This window comes from Eucyclogobius newberryi, unplaced genomic scaffold (assembly GCF_026437365.1).
Source record: "Eucyclogobius newberryi isolate DKJ021-1_F unplaced genomic scaffold, fEucNew1.0.hap1 SCAF_20, whole genome shotgun sequence".
Taxonomy (NCBI): Eukaryota; Metazoa; Chordata; class Actinopteri; order Gobiiformes; family Gobiidae; genus Eucyclogobius; species Eucyclogobius newberryi.
Genome location: NW_027315835.1, coordinates 18,151,611 through 18,179,598, shown reverse-complemented (window position 1 = coordinate 18,179,598; position 27,988 = coordinate 18,151,611). Strand labels below are relative to the sequence as shown.

Below are 27,988 nucleotides of genomic sequence, written 5' to 3'. Positions count from 1 at the left end.
GTGCCCACTATTTGTCATTTATTTCCATTTCTATTGGCCCCATGGCTGATTTCTGGGAATATATCACAAGTAAAGATAAAGCCCCATCGTAAAGGCATAATCCCCAATGAAAATCTGATCTGCAGCTTGAAATGGAGGCTTGTTCTGGTCCTTATGGCCAAAGAGGTGTGCCAGAAAAAAATCCATCAGATAGTATAGTTGAGGGCTTTCTCGCAACAGGGCGTGTAAAACAGCCATTTAAAGATTGTGTTGTTTTTGGTGGGATGAAAAGACAGTTAGGAGCTTCCTTGAGTCGTGTGCGGCAAAGAGAAAACAAGCCACATAAACAGCCAAGCCTTTTTATTTTTTTAATATCCATTTATTGTTCCATAAAAATAGATTTTAAAAAAGTGACGTGATGTCTCCTTCATGACTGGGCCTGATGGATGTGCCAACAGCTCCTTGTAAACATGGGGCAAAAGTTTTTTCACTGGAAACCTGAAATCCCTCAGCTCTAGCTCAGGCGGCAGCATAAAACCCCCTGACCTCTGACCCCACATTCATTTACCTTCACATTATGGGCCTATACAGTACATTCAGTCCCTGCTATTCTCTTTACTCTGGTTATGTACACAAAAGTATTTTTTGGTCATCATATAAAACAGAATTACATCCAAGCACTAACACTTTTACAGTTTTTCCTCAGAGGATTTTTTCTTCTTAGTTTTTTTTTTTTTTAACAGTAGTTACACGTAAACATATTGTGGAGGTTTAGAAACAGGGCTCTTTGTAAACACTTATAAAGTGGGTCGTAATCCAGCAGACGCATGTTCTCCATCATTCTGAACCTGGAATGCTACAGTACTGGAGGCCAGGTCCACTGATGTCACCCTCCTCTTTCAGCCGCTACATATGTCAGCTAATGTAAGCTCAACACTAGGTTTGGAAATATTGCATGTCTCTTAAAAATATGTTTGATGAATTAAATCAATGAAGTGATTTTGCCTGCAATGACACTTTGATCCTTGGCCAAAGCTGTCATTACCTCCTGTAAATACGCCATAAATAAAAGCTGGTTTTAGGCTTTGGAGACCATAACTGACACAACAGCGCTATATCACAGTCACTTCATAAATAACTTTTCGTAAGCAGTTCAAGAATCCGTTTGGAATATATGGTATGCAAGTTTGTTTACAAACTCTGGGCCTCTTGACAACTTAAGTCATCCCTTTCACACCAGAATCCTCGGGGAGACTCGGCTCTAGACTGACGGGCACCGCTTCCTGACGCATCTGGGAATACCACGAAACGAAGCACAACAAAAATACTTAACTGGTTGAGTTCTAGCACGGCATGAGCAGGACTCTGGATGCACTATGTTGCACAGAGGGGTCACATGCATCAGTGTGAAGTATTGCTTGTGTTGTGTTCTCTCTTTTGTTCAACTGAATGAGCTGGTTTCAATTCACAACATGGTTATTTTTATTAGTGGGCTACACTACTACTGGCAGACTATTGACTGTACAGAGGAAAGAGATCTCAGTATCTATTTTCTATCAGACAGCACCAAAAGACTTGTACAACACCAGACCTGCAGTCTGTTCACTGGTGACACCAGAAGCAGTACTGTGTCATTCTCTGACTTCTGGGGAAAGTGCTTTGTTCTGATTAGTTATTGTTCATTTGGTGTCCATATGAGCTTCTGTGAAGTGTATAAAATGTTGGAGAGATATCATAGAATTCTCCATGAAGTGTTTCTGAGACTATAAAAGAGTGTTTTATAGCTGCAGTTGAGAGAAGGAGAAAAGAGACAAAGAATGGATGGCTCTGCAAAGATGTGCTTGTGTTATCACACAGTGGTGGCTCGACTCTGTGTGAGAGCCAAAGGAGAGTACTCTTTGATTCGGACGCACAGTTTCCCTCTGAGCCACGGGTTCTGCAATTCCACGGGGCAGAAGTCGTCCTGGAGCCACTTCTCTCTGTTGTCCAGAACCAGCACCAGTCCAAAATGCTTTAACTGTTCAGGGCTGTAGTAGATACACTCGCTGTCTGCACACGGCTCACTGTCCCCTCCATCACTGCTGCTGCCCAGGAGCCGCCGAGCAACGCTGTTCATCTCCTGCACCACCAGCTGCACCATCTCCCGCGCCGACGTACCCGGAGTCACACACAGCTGATGACAAAGAACAATGTTAGACATGAAATGAACAGGTCAGAAATACCAACAATTGAATCGCTCAGTTGCAACTATTTAATTATAATAGCCAACAACAACAACAACATGTGTACTACGCACAGACTCCAAAAACATGTGCTATGAAAAGAAGTTTTATGGCTTAGACAACCCAAAATTCAATTTGCACAAGAAATATTTTGTGTTTCTGATGAAAACTCTAGTTTTGCATTTAACAATAATCCATTAATCCCAAAAATATTTGATGAAATTAATCAAATTACAAATCAAACAAAATAATTGTTATTTACAGCCATAACATGGAACCATGTTCTATAATGACTCTCTACTACCCTGTATTCAAATACTGAAGTGTAGATACCAGATATGATGCATTTCATAAAATTGTACATTGTACAAATGTTCAGAAGATTAAAAGAATATAATCAGACCAAGCCCCTAATCCTCGTTACTTCAAAGCATAACTCAGATATAATTATAGTGTGTTCCGTAAGTAACTTAAATCTACTGTATATATTTAGTATTAGTGATGTGTTCAGCTGTTTCTATGGATCTGCAGTGTGAGGCTGTTGGTGGAAACGGCAGTGGTACCTTAACACACGTGTCTTTGGGCAGACCAGTGCGGTATTGTGGATACACTCTGAGCGTAATATGGCACCCCTTCCTGAGAGAAGCAGGCGATGGGGATGCGAGCCTTTGGGTGCCGCTGTCCTCTGATAAGGTGCGTTCAGGGGGTAAAAGTGGGGGGCGCTCAGCAGGACAGCAGTGATCTACTGATGAGGGTCTGTGCAAGCATCTGTGTGGGGATGTGGCGGGGGAGAGGCTGCTGGTGGGATGAGAGTAAGGCTGTTGGTGGGATGAGGTAGGAGAGGGAAACTCCAGGCTGCTGGTCCTCACACAGAAGGCCTGTCTCTTCTCTGTTATATGCAACAGTTCGATCTGTCGGCTGGGCAGAATAAAGTCACTGTCAAACAGCTCCGGCGCTCCTCTCCGCCGCACCCCCAGACCTACCCCTCCACAGCGGTCCCCCTCCCGGCAGTGCTCTGAGGCCTGCAGGACGTCCGGAGTAGAATCTCTGAGGGGCCCTCTGACCCCGCTGCTCATGCACCCTCCTGAGCTGCTCCCATCGCTGCGTAGGAGGCCCCGCGACTCAAAGGGTGCAGTGCTTGACAAAGGGGAGGGGGGCAGCAGGTCCAGCTCGCGAGGACTCTGAGCCCGACTAGAGTCATAGTCACTGTCTGTGGTCAGGAACACCTCAGATGAGCCCTCTTCATCCGACAGGCCAGCGAAATCTGAAAGAGTGGCACAATAGCAATCACTTATTACAGTGCATCTGGAAAGTATTCACTTTTTCCACATTTCAACATGAGAGAAGGCTGTTTGAAATCTTTGCAATTTTATTTAAAAAAAAATCATCACCACTGATTATCTTTGAGATGCTTCTACAACTTGACTGGATACACATGATTTGGAAAAGCACACACCTGTCTATATAAGGTCGCACATTTAACAGTGATGTCAGAGCACCAACCAAGTCCAAGGAACAGTCTGTAAGATTGTATCAAGGCACATATCTGGGGAAGGGTACAGAAACATTTCTGCAGCATTGAAGGTCCCTATGAGCACAGTGGCAGCCATCATCCATCATTTGGAAGTTTGGAACCACCAAGACTCTTCTTAGAGCTGGCGGGTGAGAAGGACCTTAGACAGGGAGGTGACCAAAAACCGGATGGTCACTCTTAACGGAATTCCAGCGTGTCTGTGTGGAGAGAGGGGAACCTTCCAGAGGAACAACCATCTCTGCAGCACTTCAGCAATCAGGCCTAGTGGTATATGTGGACATAAGCCACTGAGGGACACTTGAAACAAAGATTGAACTCTCTGGCTTGAATAGCGAGAAAACCAGGCACCGCTCTTCACCTGGCCAGTACCATCCCGACAGTGAACCATGGTGGTGGTAGCTTTATGTTGAGGGGAGATTTTTCAGTGGCAGGAACTGGGAGTTTAGTCAGGATCAACAGAAAGATGAATGCAGCAGTGCACAGAGACATCCTTGATGAAAACCTGCTCCAGAGTGCTCTGGACCTCAGACTGGGTGAAGGTTCATCTTCCAACCAGACAAGAATCCTAAGCTCACAGCCAGGATAACACAAGAGTGGCTACAGGGCCTCTCTGTGAATGTCCTTGAGTGGCCCAGAGCCCAGACTTGAACCCAACTGAACATCTCTGGAGGGATCTGAAAATGGCTGTGAACTGAAGCTCACAAACCTACCTGATGGAGCTTGAGAGGTTCTGTAAAGAAGAATGGGAGAAACTTCCCAAGCTTATACTAAACAAGACTTGAGGGTGTAATTAGTGCTAAAGATACTTCAACAAGTGTTGAGAAACAACTGTAAATACTTATGTACCGGTATGTGCTTTTTTTCTATTCAATTCTAACAACCTTCTGTCATGTTGTAATTAAGGGGTATTTTTTGTAAAATTTTGAGGTAAATATTGAATTGAATCCATTTTGGAATAAGGTTGTAACAGAAGATGACTTGAAGATTGATCATTAGTGACTAATGCATTTAGGGGCAAAAAGCTTAGTAGCGTCTTAAAGCAGTAACTACATCTGTCCGCTTCTTCTGTGACTCAAAGCATGACAAAGGCTCACTACTAGGAGTATCTAGGAGCATATATATATATATATATATATATATATACATATACATATGATATCTTGTCTCACTTGGATTGGACGTTGGATTGACTTGAGCTTACCAGAGTGCTTGCGGCAGGGGTCTGGGGAGGGACTGGGAGAGGGCATGAAATCTGGCTGCGAGGAGGTGGACAGGGGCTTGATGGGCAGCACTTCTTTGGAGAAGTCTATAATCCAGCTGATGGAGATGCCTCCTGTGGGCTGCTTGTAGCGTGCGTACTGCAGCGCGTCCATGATCCAGCGCACATCTCGCCACACCTCCTCCAATTGCTGTGGGAGTGTCAGGGTTTGTAGAGGTTAATCTCAGTCAGACCATCTGTGAGTAGAACAATGTGGATTGGCTCTGTGGAGTACCTGCATGTGGTCTTGGATCTGCTGGTGTTTCTTTTTGGCCTGCAGCAGCTCGGCTTCAGAGAAGGCCTCCCTCAGAGCCTGCTGGGACATCAACGACTCCAGCTCCAGCAAAGCCGACACCCTGCAGTACTGGCCGATGAAAGCAGGGGAATAGGCATTGAAATGCACTGCAAATAGAAACAATTGCATCAAAAACAATTTACATCAAATTCACAATATAATAAATAGTGAACATTAAGGGAGTTCACAGTGTTTACCAAGTTCAAAGATCTGCAATGGGAGCGTGAGGAAGCCCGAGCGAGGAGAGTAGGGGTTGTTCTGCCCAGGAGCTGTGCACACTTCATCTGAAGGAGGAAGCAAGAGCAGGAAAGACACCTTTTCCCCAAACTCCACCACCTCCTGACTGTAGATACGGAAGTCCTGCACCTGTGCACATAGAGGCAAAAAAATGATTTTATTATTAGGTTCACTATATGCATGAGCCTGCTTTGCAAAGGCTGTAGGAACACCATGGGATTTTCAAGATGTCAGATCATCACACCTCCCTCTGCTACAGATCATCAGATGTAAAAGAGGCATGTCTGACCTGGTTGCCGGGGACATTGATGTAGGTCATTAGGTCTTTAATGGCACTGCGTAGATCCTGTACGAGTCTGTGAGGAGCGCTCTGTATGTCATGGTCCATCTCTATAGTCTCGTCCAGTGAAGAGAGGGCCTGCAGCCACTGCCACTCCTCCCTACAAACAACACATGACAAGGCTGTACTTCATTACTTCTTCACTATACTTCATATACCTTCTACCCAGTCAGAATTACTAAGTTGCGTGTTGGTCAGTGTGTGTCTCTTATTCTCATGCAGAGGATGAATATACAGTATTTTCCGGAGTATAAGTCGCCAAAAAATGCATAATAGAGAAGAAAAAAACAAGTTGCACTGGAGTATGAAAGTGTGAAAATTACAAATAATATCACATATAAGTCGCTCCGGATAAGTATAAGTATGTAAGTATAAATATAAGTATAAGTCGCACCCCGGCAAAAACTATGAAAAAAGGTGCGACTTATAGTTCAGAAAATACGGTATTTAATCACTTGAAAAAGATGATGCATGCAGCAGCATGCACAGCACAGGGATTGGTGAGAAGGGGAGAAACAGTCAGTCTGCCCCATGGCTGCTGTGGCTACTGAAGTTGTTTACTAATGCTAAGTGAACAAGACTGAGAGAATAATGCATGACTTTGTAACTGCAAATGTACTAAAGTTTGTTCTCCTGAGCCATACGTGAACATAATGAGCAGCCATTTGAAGACAGAATATTCTTTAGTAAAATTGTCGAGTCACATCTAAATCATTTTTTTATTCAAATGTTCCACAGTAAACAAGATTAATATGAAGAATGTTGGTCCAAATTCTTCTTTGCCGTTTCAAACTGTGAAATATTATCGGTTTCCAGCAGTAAACATGTGGAAGTGGGTTCAGAAAGATTCTATTCACTGTGGCTTGGCCTTTTCGCTCAGAGAAAATCACATTTAAAGTGAAACCACCATTACAACTGCCCACACTCATAATTCCACTACGAGTCTGACCTGGACACGTTGCAGTTGTCCCGAATCTTGGTGTGACAGAGGACATTGGGCAGTTTCTGTGGCACCAGGGCCCTGATCTGCTCCACAGATGTGCATAGCTTCAGGTAACCCAGGTACAAGCCGGGAGACAGGACCTTTCGACTCCTGCGGTGGTACGCCAACTTCTCCTGGAAATGACACAGGACTGAGTTAGCTACTCTAGAATATATAGTGTTTCAAATGTGTATACATTCAATCTTCCTCTTAAAATTCTTTTTAAGTTTCATCATAGAATTTGTTCATAACTGGCCACAAAAATATATTTCAGTGAACTGTGGTGTTGCCAGCGGCAGACTCCACCATTGTTTTGGAACCACAAGGCCAAAAAAGTTTATGCTGGAGACAAAACGGCTCTCCAACAATGATATGAGGATATTTAGGATGTGTAGACAAAATCAACTTGTGGTTTGGGTCAAGAATGCTATGTATCCAGTTTGTATATATCATACAGATTATAGCATGTGCAGTAGTGTAGTAACTCAAATGCAGTATTAAAATAAAACCAACACATGAGCAACTAAAGTGAAGATGAAGGCATCTGTAACATTCAGGTTTCTACACAAAAAATCTGTCTGAAAAGATTTCTAAACCCGTAATACTAAATAATAGTGTCTAAATGAGTAATGCTCATAATTGCATGCACATTTCTCCTTACAAGCCTATTGTTTAAAAGTATTACATAAATGTTTTCCAGAACTTATGGCACAAAATGCTACTTTATTTTATCTCCCTCTGAATACAACTACTACTGACAAACACGATTTTGAGAGGTCTGGTCCCCCATCAGTTGAGCAGTAAGCAAACATCCAAGCAGAGGCATTATTCCTCACTCAGTATTCCTTACATGGAGCGTGATGAGGAGCGTGTCCAGGGCCGTGGGCTCCTCTGGGGAGGAGATGGATTTGCGTTGGAGTTGTAGTTTACAAAGCTGCATCCAGCGAACTCCATCTAAGTTTGGACATGCGCTCATGTCCTTTAAAAGAACCAGCAGCGCATTTCCGTGTTTGTCCTTGATGGGCTCAAAATACACCTGACCAAGATCCTGGGTCCCCAGCATTCCCTGAGGACAGAGGATATTTAGATTGTTAAGCAGAGCATTAACACGTATATGAGAGTGAGTGAGTGAGTGAGTGAGTGAGTTACCTGTAGATGTGAGATGGCCTGGAGCATCTTGAAGCGTGTCTGTAGTGTGCAGGAGCAGGATGTTTGGGTCAGACTGAGACACTGCTGCAGCCAAGGGATCTCCTCCCACAGATAAGACACCTGCAACACACCCAGCCCGCTCTTATCAGGGGCCTTTTTAACAAGTGGATAGGCCATGGTTCTGGCAGTATGTTGGATTTAAATAAAATGTAATGTATAATTATAATAACACAATATTTAAAATGATCTATTCCCAGAAAAAGTGAAATTTAAGTGTTAAAATGATTACTTAATAAACTTGTGGGGCCCCCACAGTAAAAAACAGGAAAAGTCTGTAAATGCCCCTGGATCTTTTGTGTGTTTTCTTACACACATTAACAGTAATAAGCTGACCGTCTCAGGAGTCAGTACGGTTAAACTAGTGTCAATACTCAATGCAGTTAATAGAAATCAGATGTGAAAAACACTGTTTCAAGGAACGCTAAACTCTCCACTTGTAGATTCTCCACATAACTTTATATTGCCTTACCAAGAAACATTTTTTTTTTAAAACATAAAATGTGACTTTCTCAGAATATGCTTGTTATTACACTGGTCACAAGCATTACGCTTCTCTTGCTTGACTGTACCTTAGTGAACCATAGGAAGTCCTGCATGAGTGAGTTGGAGTAAGAATCTTCCATCTCCACAATAGGAATCTGGTCCTCAGGTGTCACCAGCACATTGTCATCTCTGTACATTATTGTTGTCAAGTAGAGCCCTCTAAATGAAACAAACAGAAACATTTAACATACCGGTAGTAACATTTAAAATCCATTTGTTTATGATGTATTTATTTGGCAGGGACTTTGCAGTCCGACATAGTTAACACAAGCTTGTAGTTGATGCAAAAGTACATTTCAACTCCCATACCGGGTTGGCTTTTTCTACACTAATATACATTATATGATACAAAATACACTTTTTCATTATATAAATACATCAGTGCAATTACATTCAAAGCTCATTAATTTGCCCTCACTCATTTACTCTCATACACTATTGACAAATGAGTACAGTTTTGGTTATTTTTCAGTTATAACTTGAGCGTTGAGGTAAATATTTTGAGTTCCACAGTTTCCATTTAAGTTTGGTTTAGTCTTTGTATAAATGTGTGGTTCATGAGCCAAATTAATTATACATTTTAATATCAATTTGAGAAAACATGAAATACTGAAGCTTTCAAAACTTATTCAATTATTATCATTAGTCATGTGACTGATGAAAGCAGACATACCTTTTTAAACTTTTGACAAACTTGCTGGTTGATTGGAAGAGGTGTCGGAGGCTTTTTGATACTGAGTGCTTCCGTCCTTGTTGTGGAGCCTTGCATTGCTCTGTGTAAGAGACAGAAACGGATAAATGGATAAGTTACCAAATCAGCATCAGCTTTATATGATATTTTTTTTCTCAGATTGGTATTACACTTTTTGGAGAGTTTTATGTCCATACAACTCCTATTGATTCACCTAAGCCTTTCTTTATGACTTCATTTCTATAAAAGTTGTGATATTTGAGTGACTTTCCCCACACACATACACAGCCCTGCTCTGACTATAGAAACATGGCTGGTGGTGACAGGCCGTTACTTAATTGACAACAAACCTGACACGTTCAACAACACATTGAGGGTGGAATGTTTTTGGACATTTCATGCGCTCCAGTGGCGTGGCACAATTTGACAGTGGCTCTGACGGCCAGCGGCAGACCATAGGCCTTGGGGGAACCACTAGCCCCGTCTCCCCCAGGGCCACGAAATCTAAATAGTGTGTATCTGTGAGCCTGTTTGTTTACCTGCGCATACTATAGCTGCTGGAGCATGGCACGTCTTGAGCTGTGGAGCCAAGGAGCTGCTAATGTGTGTCTATGTGTCGTATATGTCTTAACCCTTTGCCACTCGCTGACAGGGAGGTCAGTGAAGCCTATGGGGACGTGTTTATTTTTAGTGGGCCTGGAGGGGGCTAGCGGCAGTGTGAGAGGCGCGTGCGTGGAAGTGTGTGCGCTGTGTGGACGTCTGTTGCCCGAGATAGCGCACGTCCCGACTCGTTAGAAAGTGCCAGATGCCCTCCCCACCCGGGTGATTGCACTCAAAGTCAATAAAACCCTCCATTCAGAGCCCAGAACAGAACAAATTTTCTGTGGACGAGCTGAGGTGCAGAGAAAACACCCCTCTCTCACCTTCCCAGTATGTTGCGCTCCAGTCCTCCTGGCACAACTCCCTGTTTGACATTGAGTAAGATAGACAAGTCGTTTCGGCTGCTGGGCCGCCTGTGTTAGTCAAGGCCTCTTTCACAGTTTAATTAATAGTGTTTGTATAAGAGCCAGAAGGTGGTGTGCGCAATAAGCTGCACTCAGACGGGGGTGGGGGTCTCAACATGGACATGCAACTCACTGAAAAAGAACATGTACTTAATTACTGCTGTGTGTCCATTTGTGTACAAGCGTGCCTATGTGAGCGCCTGTCTATCTGTATGTATTTATATGTACGGACAGTAGACAGGGCGACAGGCGGGCTGCTGGGGGCTGCGAGGAGGGGCCGCACCAGCAGTCAGTGTTAATTTATGCCCTCTCTCGACTCTAGCCCAAGACTCGTCTCTTACAGGAATAACAAACATGACCCCGGGACACGCCACCTTAGCTACCGTGCCTGAACTCTCAAACTCAATCACTTGCCCGGTCTGAAGAAGCAGAGCCACTCAATACCCACTATTATACCCCAGCCCAGACCTTATTGCAAATACCCTGCAGCCAACAGTGGACAATAGTAAGTGAGTGCGTCTGTCTAAGGCATGGGACAAGAGGAAAATGCTAGCTGCAGTTCTTTGCTATGTGAAGCAGTCAGTGTAGACAGCCGCTGACCAATAGTGTTTGGGCTTATAAACAGCCCTAGGGTCACTCTGCATTTTGTCTCAGACAGAAAAAGAGGGCCGAGGAAGGGCTGAGTCATGGAAGATGCTTATGGGCTTGTGGTGGTTGGGACATAGTATACGAGACAGGCCTGGGTGCTGCACTGGGTGTTATTTTTTATGGTGGCATGTCGTCTTAGGGTGGATGGGCCCCCAAAGCACTTGTCTTGCCTAAGATTGTAAAGTGTCTGTCAAAATGAGATGAAAAACACTAGTGTTTAAGACGGGTTACACCTGCCAAAGGTAGGGCTTCTGTTCATTTACAGCATCACCAAATCCACATGTATTAAACTTAACTAAACAAACTGAAACTCCCTGCAGTCACTTTACACTACCCCACTGTATGTTTCACTGTGGTAGTAAGTACTTCAACTAACTACCATGTGCCAGGTAAAGAGCAATGAGCGTGTGTGTGTGATATATATATATATATATATATATATATATATATATATATATATATATATATGCAAGCAGACCAAGGGTGTTCATCAATATTTAGTGGATAATAGAAACGTGAAAGGCAAACACCTATCCGACTGAGCTTATAAGAGTGCTAAATGTCTAAATAAGCTGACTTCATCAACCAATTCATTACACAAATAGCATTCTATGTTGTTGAATGCCTGTATTTCTAACTAACATTGAATCACTGGAAACATGAACAGTGATTTAGTTACAAACACAGACTTGTCTCTAAAAGATTACCTAGATAACCCTAGTTTTTAAGTCTGTTTGTAGAAACTTGGCGCTGCTGCTTCTCCTCTGCACATGCTCAGTCAGGGCAAAACCTGCAAACATCCTTGATTCCCACACAGGTTTATTCAGCGTGGTTTGAGCACAGATCCATGGGTTTGAGGCAGTGTGGTCCTCAGAGCGCATGTGCAGAGCTCTAAAAGAAGCTGCTTCTCGCTCTGGTTCTAAAAGATCATGTTAGAGCATGCTTTTGCAGCAGAAGTTAGGAGAAAATGGGCTTATTTGGATATATTTTAGAACAATTCATATATAGTTGTGACACGCGGTAATTTTAGATTTTATTGGTCAATCATGGCCATCAAATGTGGATACCGTGGCAGATGCAGTGACGATGAGTTTCTTTTATCTGTTCCAAGAGCTTGTCCAGTGTCCCCTTCTGTTTGACCCGTGGTTTACGGCCATCAACGTCCCTCCAACCTGCACAGAGAGGAACTACTATTTAATATACACAAGGAGATGAATATCTAAAACAAGGATATTCTATTACTGTGAGCTCAAGAATGTTAAAGTAATCTCAATGAATTGTAGAAGGATCATTGTTTTTAGTGCTGTACTGTAAGATTAAGACAAAGGCATTAGCAGTTAGCAGAGACCAAAGTGGAATATTTTAATACTTCAGCAAGTATTTTGTGAAATTAACCAGGATAAAGAGAAGATTGAATTATACATTTTGTCAAATAAAAATATGCTGGACAGGTTTGTTTTTCACTTCAGTGGAAAACGCTGTGCAGTCAGCAGCAGCAGCAGCAACTTATTTGTCCAATGCTTTATTGTAAACATGCTGATGAGACAAATAGACTCAGTCCAAGTATGTGGAGGGAGATGGTCTGTATCTTGCCTGAGTCCCAAACATTCAGGTCTAAGAGAAGAGTGTGTGTCTGCAGGAAAAGTTGTTCACACTTTCAGACAAATACTGATGCTCTGTGTCAGTTACTGTGACGAGAACATTTGACTTGAGTAGCAGAAAGCACCTAGTGAGCCTGACAGCAGCATCCATGCATCTTACTGTCAGCTCTCACCCCCATCTCGCCAAACTCCCTAGGCCTGAGCCCCCAGAGGGTGCGCGCCTCACAAACACGGTGAGCTCTATTCCCGGAAAGGTGCCTGTCCCAGCAGGACAAGTGGGCCCTTTAATGGGTGTCCATGGCCCGGCATAAGGCCCCCACTGTTGGGGCCTTGCTGCGCGCTACAGCACAGACATGCAAATATTTCCAGTGGTAGGCCCAAATGGAAAACACAAACATGCAACATCAAAATTAGCTCTGAGCGAGGTGGGGGAGGGGGACCATCACAAAAAGTAAAAAAAAGTGGGAAAGCCCAGTCTTAAAAGAAGACTCACACAGTTAGCTGAATAACATGGTGCTGATGAACAAATGTGCTCATATGTTCTCCAGATGTGCCATGAGAGTGCCAGCAAATTTTATCAGTACACCATTACACTAATACTACTACTTGAATACACTACTTCTACTGTCATGGTACTTTACTACATCCATTAACAGACCAATTACAACTACAAATACTTACAAGGCTTTTGTCCATTGAGGTCCCATAGCTGAACTATAACCAGGTTTGTGTACCATCTTTACTTCTAGAATGCTTTACAAATAGACCTTTCTATTAGCATACATTTCTTTTAGACTTTAACTGGAAAACACTTGTGACAGGCCTGAAGCCAGGCACATAAAGTGCTGACTATAATTACTTCTCAATTGCTATATTGACACACTAATCATTTAGTTTCCAATGCACTGTTTACACTTGACACTCACACTTATGAACTGCTCTGACCTCACTGTGCTTATGTAGTATGTGTGTGTTGTGATCAGTGTGGAGATAGATTAATCGAAAGAAAAATTAAGGGCCAGCACTGTAACAGTGAGTCAACACCTCAGCTGTTGTGTCGAATGACTTCACGGTTAACTTCTTGGCTGAACCCGGGCAGTTTCTGGTGCCAGCCAACCCCAAACATCATCCCGGGCTACAGTTACATAGACTGACGTCTGCAGCGGGGGTCCCAGAGCCCACGCAGTGTTCTGGCCAAAGAGAGTCCAGCTGTCACCCCTGGGATGATGTCAAGGCAACCTCCAATGACGTGGGACTCGCACAATCAAATGGATATGAAATGATGCAATGTTCTGTTCTATGTGTGGGAAACCTGCAAGAGCTTTTGTGTTCATGCACAGCACACATCTTAATCCTGTTGTTTAATCATTTGAGATCATCCAGAGCCAGGGATTCCCATTTCAAACAACTGGACTGATACAGTGGAGACTTACTGGAAGGAGCGGCACAAACTGGAGTAGACACAAGCGAAGGACCCCAGCCTTTCATGTTGTACGCCGATACTTGAACGTAGTAATATGTGCCCTGAATGAACAGACAGAATATTACTTACACAGCACAAGTGATACATGCATGAGGTAAACATTTATAAGGCTTTCTGTATGACCAGTGCAGACGTCTCTCCTTTCTCAGCCAGATCAATCAAAGTGGCTGCCGACACTTCCTGACCTCGCCTTGACCCCTGTCATTTGACAGGAGTGGGTCTCACAGGGGGAAGGGGCTTCTTACTACAAACAACCAGTGGATCCTCCATTTGTCTATATGCCCACTCCAGAAAATGACACTCAGAAATCAGGTGACAGGCTACCTCGTTGTTGTTTTTACCCGTTTGGGGACGCCTTCTGACAAACAATCAGGAGTTCCCCAGAAGTAAATAAAATGTTTCAGTTGTTTCTAAAAGGTCATACATCATTGACCCCATGGCGTTGGGTTGGCTGGGCCAACAGCTGTGACAGATATAATAAAGAGTCGCTGGGGAAATGACTAGAAATGTCGCCAAACAAATGGTTGCTCTTGTAAATATATAATATCATAAAGGGAACTGGTATAAAGTTCATCCCAGCTACAGGAGAACTCTTCTTTGTGTAAGTTTGGCATGTTTTCAACCTTAGGATGGAGCTTTTGAACAACTTAATAGTGTTGGGAGTACTGCATTAGTTGGTAACACGTCACTTAAAGTGTTAGTTTAGTTTTTCCTGGTAATCTAGTAGTTACTTTTACTTCCAGTGCACATGGCACACATACATTTGTGCAGCTGTATGCAGTGTGCACCTACTCTTCACAAGCACACGGGCCTCTGAGTTAAAGCATATTTAAGGCATGGGGGGGAAAGCGAGCCACTTCTCAGTGATTGCTCTCTACCTCTGCTCTTATTTGGCTGATTAAAAAGAGCCTTCAGTGTCACAAAAGTGATTGCTAATAGCTGAAATATGCACCATAAATAATGAGTGGTAACGGTAACTCTAATGTTCTACTTTTATAGCAAAGTAATGCAGTAACTTTTTCAGGGGAGTAAAGAGGTAACTTAACAAGTAACAATAGTCAACCCTGGACCTGAACAGGACTGACATGAACATTAGCAAAGCAGATTTTTTTCTTATTGTTAAACCTCAAAGCCTCAATGCAGGATAATAGAGTTGTGGTATTAATCATGTGTAAGTGGAACCTACACAAGCGAGTTCTGTGATGTTGCAGTGGAGCTGAGTGGTGTCGTCCACCACCATTTCTCCCAGCAGTGGGCTGCAAGACGGCAAGTTGCTCCAGCTCACTGCAATGTACATGGACAATAGTTATTTTTGAAATGATAAATTATACACACAGTATCGTATCTATTCATTTGAATGTGTCACCTTTATACTTGGTGATCACTGCAGAGTTAACACAGACCGGCTCCTGGAAGTCCACCCTGAGACTGGTGCTGCTGCTGACTGACAGGCGGACCACACTTGGAGCATCTGGGGCATCTGCAGTGACCACAAAAATGTCAGAAAGTCTTTAAATAATAATTTCATATTGTAGCAAGGCACATTACCATTAATGACTTCCATTGCATACTAACTTTGTATAAATGTGAAAGCTGTAACATCCAGCAGAAGCTTTGAAATCTCTGAAGCTGCTATGGCTGTAACAGTCGTGCTTTTGAGCCAGTGTCTGATTTCCATTCTCACTGCGTGCCCATTAAATGACATGACAGTGTGGAATTATAAAGTGGGCAAAGCTCTTTTTGCTTTAAAGCGCAAAATGGTTTGGGAGTGAGCGTGCGAGTGCGTCTGTGTTCAGGAGGCGGCTGTCTTGCACGCTGCTGAGTGTCATGGAATGCCTATTAAAAATTAAAGCAGTTGTATGGCCGTTCACAGTTTGAATGCTCTCAGTCCAATGCTTGGCAGCTCAGTGTGGAAGCCATTAAGAGCCTCCACACAACGCCCAGCAGCCATTTAGAACGGGTGCAAAAATGAAAAGACGTGTTGCATTGATCCGGGCTGCCTCTGTGAAAGCGCATGCGAAAAATCCTTTGTGACCAGAATCAAAGTGAGCGGGACAGACTTACTGGCGTGCTCAAAGCCGCTCTGCATACGGCGGAAGAGCCGCAGCCGCCACTCCCAGGCCTTCAGCTGCCTGTCGCGATCCGACAACTCGCGCTCGCTGGGCCCCTCGTTCTTCACCTGGGCCTGGAGCTCTGACACCCGCTGCTCCGCCTCCTGCACCAGGGTGGCTAAGTGGACCGCACGCCCTTCCAGACTTACAACTGAAAGCAAAAACATATTGAGTATGGGAAACACTTGTGCATGATAATCTTACAAAGTCATCACCCCAGAACAAAATGCTTCATGGAACTGCTTTCTGGGTACTTTGGGTTGCGTTTAACCAAAGCCTGCTGGTGTTAGGAATATTAGAGACTTAAGGGCAATAGTAGCTGCAATAAGATCATTGGAAAAAGAACAAAACAAATGTGTGTAGCTGTTAAAAGTAGTGTTGATAATGTGGTGGTGCTTCGACAACGCGCACAGCCACGGTGACACTCTACAGAAGCTGCAGCGAATGGCTTTTCCAGGCTTTCCTTTAATGTCTTTGTTTGCCTGAGGCTGCAGTGTATTTCTCAATAAAGTCAGTTTAACTAAGCAGGCCCTCTTTAAGGATGACATCAGCCCCAAATTGACAGCGAAAACGGGCAATGAAAGTGAGAAGGGCGAGAGGGAGCAGCGTTGTGTGAATGTGCATAGAAACCAGGACAAAATCATGGAAGCAAATATGAATAATTGTTTTTCGACATTTATTCTGTACACGAAGCGGTACACATTTGGTTAGCAGCTAAATCAAGAGTAAATAATTAAGAGAAGTTGTAAAGATACTAGGGGTAAGACAGGGGGTAATCATCAATTAATCGCGGCTAATTGAATAATGCCTATTTGGAATATTAAAGACTCCAAAATATGCATGTGCTGAAAGAAGAGGTTTTATGGCTTACATCTACAAGACACGGCAAACATGTCAAATTAATGTTTTTGGTGATTTATCTGTTTTGCCTGTAATTAAACTCCATCAAGAAAGCCTCAAGCGGCATCTAATTTGGTGAAAAATCTCATAATTTTGGGGCCTTTTTTGATCATTTAATTAATTAATCAAAAGAATAGTCAGTAGATTATTTTATTAGCAAAATAATCGTTATTTACAGCCCTAAAATATATTCTCCCTGGATTTACTGTTCCAAGCATTCCTACATGTTTCGGGGTAAGTTCTTGTTCCACTCAATCTCATTTCACAGTTGTGTTAATTGTCTTAAATGTCCTTTGAATGAAGTTTATATCTTTAGTTTATCTCCACACCACATGATTCACATTTGCGCTGGGCACTGCACACGTCCCAGTCCACTAGTGGTTGCTGGCGGTGCCATAACAAATAATTGTACCGGTTGAAATGCTGTTGCGGAGCGTTGAGCCGCATACCAGCACATAGTGGGTAATGTAAAGTTGTACTCCAGGTCATGGCGGACAGTAGCACACTGTAGTTCTTCTTTGGTGGCTGGTCACTGAGGCTCTGTTTGGAGCTGGTGTGTGTCTGTGTTTAGTCTGACTCATCTGTGTTTGTTCATTGTAGATTCCACTGTTGACACCAAGTTTAAAGCTCCGTGTCAAAATGTCCATCTGGGTGTTGTTTCTCTCTCTCTCCGAGTGTCTCCGAGTTTCCCTTTGAATTCAACCATCCTTCCACGTTCTCTACCTTGGACGGTTTAAGATTTGAAGTTGACTGACTGCTAATGGACAACGATTTTTCATTTGGTTTAGTTCTGGGAAGAGGTGAGGATTTTCCAGAAGTCAATTGTGTCATCATAACTATTACAGCTTTCATACTTGTCATGGTTTGGTCCAGTGATGTGACTTTTGGCAATTTAACAGCTGTCAAATCTTCCATTTAATAGAGCTATTCCATAAACTGGTTCTTAGGCTTCTTGAAAATTCAGAAATATACAATCTAATTACTAATTGTATCCAATAAATAGGCACTGGGAGCAATAATGAAGGCTATGAGTTGTGGTGTAGTGATTAAAGGCGTTGCAGATACATGTGGTTGTTACCGTCTCTGCCTCATCACTTTATACTCTCTTATTTCACACTATAGCTATTCTATCAAATAAAGCCAACTATTTTTTAATCAATAATCTCTCATTCGTTCAGGAGTGGTCGGTGGTAGGAAAGGTTTTTCTAGAAAATAAAAAAATCTTACAGTAGGTGGCAACCTTTTGAAATTATGTTTAATCTAAATAAAACTCTCACTCATGTTGCTTAATCTACTTTGTATGGTATATTTATTGTAAAAATATGTCAAAGAAAAGAAGAATTGAAAGAAAACTATACAGTATTTTAAAATTGCCATCCGATTGGAACCATTCACGCTAAAAGGACATTTAAAAATAAATACATAAATCATAAAAATAACACAATATTTGGTCATAATTGTCACATTCCTAGTCCAAGTTTAGTCCTAATTTACACATGATTAGTCCAGGTTTATTTCTGGCTCACTTCTTATGTGTTTCAGTCAGTTTATAGAATAATATAAACCCAAACATACATACATACTTATCCCTATCCAAAAAGTGAAACATTAAACTTACTAATGGTGTATTTGTTTGATCCAGTATCCACGGGTGAGCTGTCATCGGAGCATTTGAATTAAGACAGACTCCAGTGACTCTTTTGTCTCTAAAAGATTTACATGTGCATCCATAAATCTCTTCTGTTGTCTTGGTCTGCCTATGTCGCCTTGGAAACCACACACTGCACAGTCGAGCACGGCAGTATCAATAAGCATCAATTCTTTTAAAGGCTGAAAGCGAAGAGCGCAGGACGTCTGAAGTCAGTCCCTGCCGGCTGGAATTAGGTTAGCGTGAGCGTGTAAATATGTTTCCTGGTCTGTTTGTTTGTTGTTTTTATGCATACTCACACTCTCTGATGAGTTATTTGGGGTCACAATCAAAGTAAACAGCACTTAGCATTCAAGTGTTTTCCATTTAATGATACCTTTATAAGAAGCCTGGCTGGCTCTTGGAAAGTCGTGGTGTGCGAGAGAGTTAGTACAAACACAAACAAGCCAGGAGTCTGACTGGCGAGTTCTAATCATTAGCAGAAGAGGAAAACCGAGGCGTCGCACAGATCACAGACAGTGAAAAGTGCTTACCAAGATGACTAATATTACATCAGAATTACCGCCCTTTCATCAGCATTAATATTGTGGCAATAAACTAAAAGTGCATGTTGTGCTGTTGAGTGGTGGGAAGAAGAAAGCCTGTCTGCATTATGGGAAATGATTTGGCTTTGGTTTTTACAATGCAGTCATTATACTGTTTTAATGTAGGGACACAAAAAAATGTCATCCTTTACAAATATGACCGTAAACAAGAGGCCACGCTAGGGCTGTTTCGCTTATTTATGCGGAGACATTCTGGCGACCCAAACGGAGCTATTTGTGAGCCAACACGATGAGCTACTGGGTCATACATTGATCATGCTTGTCCCGCTGCAGGAAAAACAAAAACAACCATAACAACAAACTGTGCGGAGAAATACACATAAAATGATTTCATTGGGAAAATGTTTTTATGAGATGTGGTGAACTGAGGATATTTCAAAGCAGTGAGTCAAATATTTGTACGGTATGTTTACAACTTAGTTACAGCCATAGACTGTTTATAGCAGTGGACGAAGGGATGCCGTACTGTTCGGCTGGAGCCAATTAGAGCCAATTGCGGCAGATTAGTGGCTAATGTGGAGCCGACTTCCATATTTGGAAATCCGAGCGCGCATTTCATGGCAACCACAGAGCCAATCAGGAGGGAGGTTGTAGAAGGTACTCGCCCTTTCTGGCCCACAGCGTGGAAACCAGTGGTGCTTAGCAAGGAGCCATGCTAGCTGTCAATCAAACTTGTCGCTAACGCAAGCTAAAGTGGATCTCAGCAAAAAAGGTCCTTAATTGTTCATTTATTAATTCCCCTGTGTTACATTTGCAGACTCCACATGTAATTTGGAGACTTTATAGATATTCCAAACTTCAAACTAATTTAAAGTGTTATATGCTGTGATGAATGCTTTAATTTGAGCATGGATGTCAAACTACTGTGGGAGGACTTTCATAATTTGACTTTTTGTGTTAAACTCACAGTGTGGACTCTCCTTGGCCCCGGCCCGCAGCAGCAGCTTGGCCATAGGGACATTGTTGGTCATGATGGCGATGTCCAAGGGCAGCAGGCCCTCACTGTTGGGGGTGTTGAGGTCCAGCTCCTCCAGACTATACTGGGACAGAAGCAGCTGCACCAGGTCCAGCTCTTGATGCTCCACTGCCTCAAACAGGGCTTCATTACTCTGGAACTATGACACAGGCAAACACATTTTTGTCACAAAAAATCTGTATTTTTCCTTTGACTATTTTTAGACTATAATGTTGGCTGCGTATTATTTTTTCCTTCTGTCTGAGTGTGACTTACGATGGTGGTTTTGCGCAGCCGCTCTTTGTCTCCGCCCCGTCCTGACACCACACTGTCCTCTAGGGAGGGCGGGTTGGTGCCCACGCGGAACTTTCCGGAGAGGTTGCGGTAAAGGCGGCGGGCGGCGCTTGGGGAGGAGAGGCTGGATGACTTGCGGGTCGAGATGGGCTGGTGCGCCTGGTCTGCCCTCACGGGCTGTGTCATCTTGACAGTCTCAGCCCTGGAGAGAAAGGACCAAAGAAGTATTTTTTAGCAATTCATCTCAAATTACTGTTTGAATTTAGAACAGTTTGTTTAAGCACCATTTCCTTCCAAGCAAAGATTTATTGGCAGTGATAGCTGATGCTCTGTATTGTGTTCTACCAGTTTTTCAATCGTTCTGACTGGTCCTAAAGATTGTGCACCACATAAAATGTACGGTGCTACTGTTTTTTCCTTCTATTGGTTATGCTCAATTTTCTTTATTATCCTGTCAAACCAACACATCTGTCACTTTAGTCTGTATGGGTTTTATACTGCAGATGCCAATTGCAATCACTGAAATCAGACAGTGAATCTGATTGAAAAAGCGCATACTTTTTGTTCTTATGAAAAGGGAAAATGTAGCACAAGTCAACACACTTTTTTTTAACCATAAGAAGGTTTAAGATAAGATAAGATAAGCCACAATGGCAAAATTCTAATGTTGCAACACAAAGTAGGTACAGAAGTAAATAAAAAAAAAACAGATAACTTATAGATAAAAAACACTCTTATAGAAAAGCTCTTATAAAACTCTTATGAAAAACCTTTTATACTCTCTTATACCCTCCTATACTCATTTTAAACTCACATTGTTTAAAATGTCCACAATGTATAAAACCTGTCCCCGTTATATCTCTAATGCAGTAGCTCCTTTAGAATTTGCAAACAGCTGCTGGCATCCAAAGCACTGAATGTGAACATGGTTTTAAGCACCGCGGTATCAGAGTCTTACATGATTTACATTGCACTAAATTTCAGCCTTGCATTCTTCTTGTTGAAACATATCTATGTAATGCTTTGTGTTACTATATCAGTAATGCGGTGCCTCTTTGGCGCTTTTGGACTGTGACCCTTTAAAACAGAGCAATACCATAATGTGTTGCTGGCCACATTTGTGAGATGCCCAACAGAGGCAGACAGCTAACAGGAGCTAACCATAGTAGCCATGTTCATGAATTAACTACAGTTAGTATTACAATCCTACATATACCACAAAGCTTTACTAAATCATCAGTCGGTGTGAGAAGAGGATGCTAACATCTGACCTATGGCATGGTGATAAATTACACTGGCCTGCCAGATGGACTACATAATGCTATTGGCAGCTCCTAGTAGTGTGAGTCATTGTGCGGTGGTTATGCCAGTCCGTTCTCCCACCATCATCGCCAATAGATGTTCTGGTCCCATCATCAAACACAGCAGATCCCTTGTTTGGCTCTAAATGTATGGTGACTCTGCATTCTCTCCATTCTCTCATGAGAAGTTCACACATGTCCGCTACACTAAAGTCTTCATGTTTGTCCACCTGCCACTGTTTCCACCAAAGATTGGAAACAAAATAGTAAATTGTGTCGTGCTTATGGTGGCCAGCTAACATAACTTCGAAAATGCTTTCTGTGGGCCACTCTGATAAATTGCCATAACAAATGTAGGGAATGTAAATGTTGTTGCAGAATGAAATGGTTTGTACCGCAGTAGAGAAAGGTAAATATAAGTCAACTTGAGTTGGCACACTGCATGGTGCCAAGAAGCTGCCAACAGGCCAAGATTTGTAAAGGTGAGAACATCTGTAGGAAAAATGTTATTTATACTCTGCTGCACTGTGGGCGCACACACAGCCCCTGCCCCACACGCACCGTTACAGCAACAGCTGACAGAGGCAATCCACATTGTCCACTTAAAAGTGGGCCCATGTCCCCCGCAACAAGGTCTTTTTCACATCGCCGTACACCTAAAATACCCCAGATCCTTGTCCCTTCCCGCTCGGTCCTGTCCATCTCTACTCTATCCAGTAATAGAGGCCTTATTTTAGACATTCTCGTGTTCCCAGCCGGGCCGAACCTATTCCAGTGTTCCAGATAAAGCTCGGCAGGTATTTGGAGTCATTTTTCCATGGGCCTGGCCCGGAAGATAAAACAAGAGATATATTTGTAATGCGTGTGCTGGTATCCCATTTCAAAGAGAAGGCCGTCAGAATCCAGCACAGGCTTATTGTTATTTGTCAGAGATGGAACAGACGACTTTTTCTGTCCACCGTGTTATGCCCCATCACTCTCTGACGACATTGGGGATGTGTCTGCAGCCAACACTTGAGAAGCCTGTTCAATGACATGTCCTATGCTACAGAGAAAGCTCAAGAAAAAAAAGGTGTTTAATTAGGCTGCCCCAAATAAATTGTCTGTTTGCTGTAACCTGACCCAACACTTTTCAAATGGGTTTTTGGAATATTTTTCAAAAATAATATTTTTGAAGAATTTGGCGTTTCCTTAACAAAATGCTGATAAATTTATTTCAGTCGGGTTACGGCAAACAGACAGATTATTTTGCTCAGCCTTATTTTAATATTTTTTATATAGTATCTAAACCAGACTTGGACAGACTTATCCATGCATTTGTCTCCAGTAGTTTAGATGCCTGTAACGGCCTGCTCACTGGCCTCTCCAAACCAGCTGTAAAACAGCTGCAGTACATCCAGAACGCTGCTGCTCAGGACCTGACTAGAACCAGGAAGTACCATCACATTAGTCCTGTTCTCAGGTCTCTGCACTGGCTCCTTGTGGCTCAGAGAATAGACTTGTACAAGTCTCTCCATGGCCTAGCACCAAAGTACATCTCGGATATGTTAGTGCCATATGAACCATCTCGGACGCCGAGGACCTCAGGGACCGGCCTCCTGCTGGTGCCAGAGTCAGGACTAAACATGGGGAATCTGCGTTTCAGTTTTTTGCAGCTAAAATCTTGAACAGACTTCCTGAAGATGCAAGATTGGCCTCTATTCTGGCAATGTTCAAATCTAGCTCTGCATATGACTGAAAGGATTTTATTTGCAATCTTTTCTTGTATTTCTTTATCTGTTTTTAATTCCTTTTTCCAGTTGTGTGAATCACTTTGAATTGCATTGTGTTCAAATTGTGTTCTACAAATAGACTTGCCCTGCTTTGCCTTAATAGCATTTGTAATTATCTGGATCTTTAGACAGGATTTGAAGTCAACTATCATTATTACCATGATTACACACAGTCACAAATACTTTAAATAATTCAAACCATGCAAAAAAAGTTGGAGTCAACAAAGTCAACAACTACTACATACCAAGACATTGACTTATTGTTTGACAAAATCTGAGGAAGTGATTAAGGAAAAGGTGCTGGAAGATAAAGGGAAAGTGAGTCTAAGTGAAAAGAAACACAGCTGGTCACAAAAACCATTGGCTGCTTTCTGATTCACAAACAAGACTCTTTCCACAATCATGACTGAATTTAGTCAACTTGTTGAGACAGCTGATAAAGTCACAGGCAACGTATTGCTGTGCAATCGGATGATCAGTTTAACAGTTGAACACAGACATGTCAAAAATGTGAATAATCAATAAACTTTGTACTGGTTATGAATGGATATTTCATAACAAATTAAGATTCTTCTTTTGGCCCCTCAGGATCCATCCCAATAAGTCCATGGGTCACTGAGGTCATCTGCCTGCTGACTGGGACCCCCACTGTTCCCCAGTGCCTTTGGCCCTACACTACCGGTACCACATAAATCTCTACTACACACTAGTGTGTGTCTAATTATATTTATTACACAAAGTCACAAGTGGCCATTCATGCTATCGGACTTGTATGGCATCAGTTGTGTGCTCAGGTCAAGGTCTCACAAAATAAACAAAAGAAGTGAAGGTAGGTAGATGGATCGAGGCACAGGGGCATGGCCAGAGAGACAGTGATCAGTAAAACCAGAGGGGCGGGGGTCAGGGGGGCAGACAGTGAGAGGAGAAAGTTGCATAAACTCGCACACACACACACACGCACGCACACACACACACACACGCACGCACGCGCACGCACGCACGCACACACACACACACACACACACACACACACACACACACACACACACACACACACACACACACACACACACACACACACACACACACACACACACACACACAGAGCACGGGCTGCTCTAAATGTGGCTTGTAGAAGGAAATTCTGAAATCTGAGTCTTGGCACCAGACAGGCTGGAAGCAGGCGGGCTGTTGGACGCATACGGGGAGAGAGGAGAGGGGCAGCGCGAGAATTCATATAGTTGTTCCCTCTGCGCGCCTCTTATCGGCTTAAAGGCAACATTCATCTCAACAGCACTGTGACCTGTGGCCCTCACTCTGAGTCGGCATGGCAACTGCCACAATGCCACAAATGAGAAGACTGTATGTCAATGCAAAGTTCTGCAAAAATTTCCCCAGTGCAAAAATTAAATGGCCAAGTATTTTCAACCCAGCTTCAGGTTCAGAGATGTGCACATGTAGTCCAGATTACATGGTGTTGGTGTTGATTTTGTTCTATGCATTTACTCTATTTATGTATTTTAATTTCAAAGAGAAATGATTCTAAACCCTTTCGAGTTTTGAATTTTCCTTTCACCTTGTCTATGTTTAGGAGAAGTCCTCGTGGCCTTGATGCTTTACTGTCACTGTAATGAAGATGGGCACTATTACAAAGTAGGTGATTTGCCCATCAAATATATACAGATTTTTATCAAAGATTCCAGCATGCGTTTATGATACTGTAATGGAAAGGGAAAGATGGGCTCACCAAAGCCAATTTCCAGTCTTTAAACTAAATCTATAACATCTCCATAATTACTTTCCACTGTTGAGCCTCTTTGTCCATCCACTGTCTCATCTTCCTATTTTTAAATGGCCAGCTGAAGGTTGGGACGTTCCAGTGGGGCAAGACATCTCTGATATGTGTGATCCAAATGTGTTTTATTGTCCCAACATCAGCTACAGGGTGCATTGTGGGACGATACAAGGTACAGTTGAGTCCGGGCTGGTTTGATGTCATGTGCCACTGGAGACTGTATTCAGTATCGCTCTATGTTTCATTAGAGTCAGTGACAGTCTTGTGTGTGCTGTTTTCATAATTAGGAGCAGGAACACACTGTTCATAGTGACCGTGTTATTCTTAGCCGTGAGTCCAAATCAGAGCTGTGGGCACGCTCTGAGCGTCTTTAATGCCCATGTTTACACAGAGCTCTTTCTTCTGTCCCTTTTTATCTTGTCCTCATCTCTTCACTTTCCTCTGTTCCCCGGGGAAAGGCAGAGAAAGAGTGGGCGGGACGCTGTATGTTTAACCTTTGAAGTGACCTGCTGCGCTGAGCAAGGCTTGCCACCTGTTGGTGATATGTGTGCTCTCACAGAGGTAAATCTTAACCGTTTTGATGAGCAGAGACAACAGCCAGTCTCCATAGCGATGTGGCGTTGGGCACTGGACGTCATTCTCAGGAAGGGGTGCTGAAGGTGGGATGGGGCCCCTCCTCTGTGGGGCTTGGTGACACCATGTCTCCCAGGGCGAACGTGGGCCAGCCTAGGTGGCTCCAGACCTTCTGTGTGCCTCTCAGTGTGTGAGTGTCCCTGCCTGGGCCGCCATATGCCACCCACCCAGCCCAGCAGAAAGGGGCGGGGCGACCCCTGGCTACCACACTCACCAGTTGGCCCATTCTCTCAGTCACACGCCGGCCGGGCGTCATGTTTAAAGTCCCACGGCTGTTTATCTGGGATAGAGCAGTGTCAGGGTGGGGCAACGTCAGGGACTTAATTATTGTTCATGATACTAATGAGGTCTGCTCATAAGCAAAACGTCTACATTCTATTTACTGTAAATGACAGACTTGTATTACCAAGATGACAGGTCTTTGTCTTCCAGGTCATGAGAAAACCAGATAATAAACACATAATGTGTTTTTCCCACTCCCAAGTTCTATTTAGCTCTAAATGATGTGATCTGTGGTGGTTATACTTACTTCTGATTATAAAGGGCCATGGCTGGTTGGTCACACAGACCTACAGGTGTGTCTCTTGGATGTAATTTTAACATTTATTGGGGTTTTGTGACAAAATCTTCAAAATTGCACATAAAAACAGATGTGTAGTCCTGGCAAAGTTTTGTTTGACGGTTGACTAATGTGGGCGAGAAGAAACACTACCTGAGCTTCCTATCTCAATCTGTAAACTATTTTCCTAAACTCGTTTCAAACCGCAGGCCTCCTGAGTCTCCATCTGATTTTCTCTTTGCCTCTGACCCTGAAAGCACACATACACGACACGTAAAACAGCACTGTAGTCTTTCAGGCCGTCTTGTCTTTTATCAGCTTATAAGCAACATATGGATCCAGGCTAACCTGCTGACCCACACACACAATCGCTTTTCCCCAACTTTAGATTTGGAAACTACCCCCTTCCCCCTCTTTATCAAATGCCTTAGCTGCCTGATCCCATCACCTTTTCAATCTGTCTCTACTTGGCCTGTCTATCGTTGCCTGGGACGTCCCGTGGCCTGCAGACCCCGGACCTCCTGGTGTCAGTGTGCTGAGTGCAAACTGTATCAGTATGTTTGTCTCCTGGTCGTGTTTGTTTTCTGTGCATATATTTGTGAACATGTATTTCCATATATGTCGATAGTGTGTGCTTAGGTTTGTGGTGGTTATAAGAAAAGCCTATGGTCGCTCCAAAAACAGAGAGGTAAGTAAATTTCCTCAGTCCCATGGGAATCTGTGGTTATCTGATGAACAAACATTTTGGCAGCAACATACAGAAGACAGGTCAAGGAAGGAATAGCCTTTACTTTTTGGTGAATTAGATTAGACCCTTCTATATAACACCCAAACATTTAATAGTGTAAATGATCCTATGATAGCGACAATATTTATATAGAAAGCAGAGCCAATTACTGATAAACAATGATCAGGAAATAGATCTGCTTGTATTTGTATATCTTTCAAGAATTATGGCACACAGAGAATAATATCATCCTTCATATTTGTCTGAAATTTTGACCAATGGAACATGGAATTACCTTCCCACTTCTATTTGACAGCAGACCAAGCAATAATTGACAGCGCAAAATGATAACGACATAAAAGATCATTAATATTTGTGTTTAATCAAGACGAAAGATAGACTTTTTCAGCGGTCCTAACACATTGTTCTGATTTCGGCTGAACAAAAGTAGCTCTTAACTGTACGTGCTCCTCTGTCTGTTGCTCTTGTTTGAACTACCAGCCCCACATAAAAGAAAAAGTGAGAAATATGAAATCAAATGAAAACCAAATGAGCAGGGTGCCACTCCGTCCAACAGCACTTTACACGCCGGCCCCTTGAGAGCAGCCCTCCTTTTTCCACTAAAACTTAAGTGATTAAAGAGAAAAGCGCCTGCTCACCAC

At 42.9% G+C, this 27,988-nt stretch overlaps 1 protein-coding gene across 2 annotated transcripts in view; it reads right to left on the bottom strand.

Moving 5' to 3' along the window:
* Positions 1-324: 324 nt before the first annotated feature.
* The window catches only part of ankfn1b (ankyrin repeat and fibronectin type III domain containing 1b), a 106,197-nt gene continuing 78,533 nt past the window's right edge, over positions 325-27,988 (bottom strand). The window contains exons 6-24 of one of the 2 annotated variants that reach the window (XR_011928180.1): positions 20,522-20,741; positions 20,198-20,405; positions 16,091-16,288; positions 15,393-15,506; positions 15,213-15,310; positions 13,977-14,067; positions 12,010-12,114; positions 9,273-9,372; positions 8,626-8,758; positions 7,997-8,116; positions 7,698-7,913; positions 6,815-6,981; positions 5,815-5,965; positions 5,486-5,654; positions 5,229-5,395; positions 4,937-5,144; positions 3,185-3,465; positions 2,765-3,119; positions 1,884-2,152 (exon numbers count right to left, since the gene is read on the bottom strand). Coding sequence is in view for 1 of the 2 variants with exons in the window: in XM_072455593.1 (XP_072311694.1) it covers positions 1,829-2,152; positions 2,765-3,465; positions 4,937-5,144; positions 5,229-5,395; positions 5,486-5,654; positions 5,815-5,965; positions 6,815-6,981; positions 7,698-7,913; positions 7,997-8,116; positions 8,626-8,758; positions 9,273-9,372; positions 12,010-12,114; positions 13,977-14,067; positions 15,213-15,310; positions 15,393-15,506; positions 16,091-16,288; positions 20,198-20,405; positions 20,522-20,741 (3,490 nt within the window). In the remaining variant the exon portion in view is untranslated. Of the gene's footprint in view, positions 2,153-2,764; positions 3,466-4,936; positions 5,145-5,228; positions 5,396-5,485; positions 5,655-5,814; positions 5,966-6,814; positions 6,982-7,697; positions 7,914-7,996; positions 8,117-8,625; positions 8,759-9,272; positions 9,373-12,009; positions 12,115-13,976; positions 14,068-15,212; positions 15,311-15,392; positions 15,507-16,090; positions 16,289-20,197; positions 20,406-20,521; positions 20,742-27,988 lie in introns of both variants that reach the window. The other variant, XM_072455593.1, reaches the window with a different exon arrangement.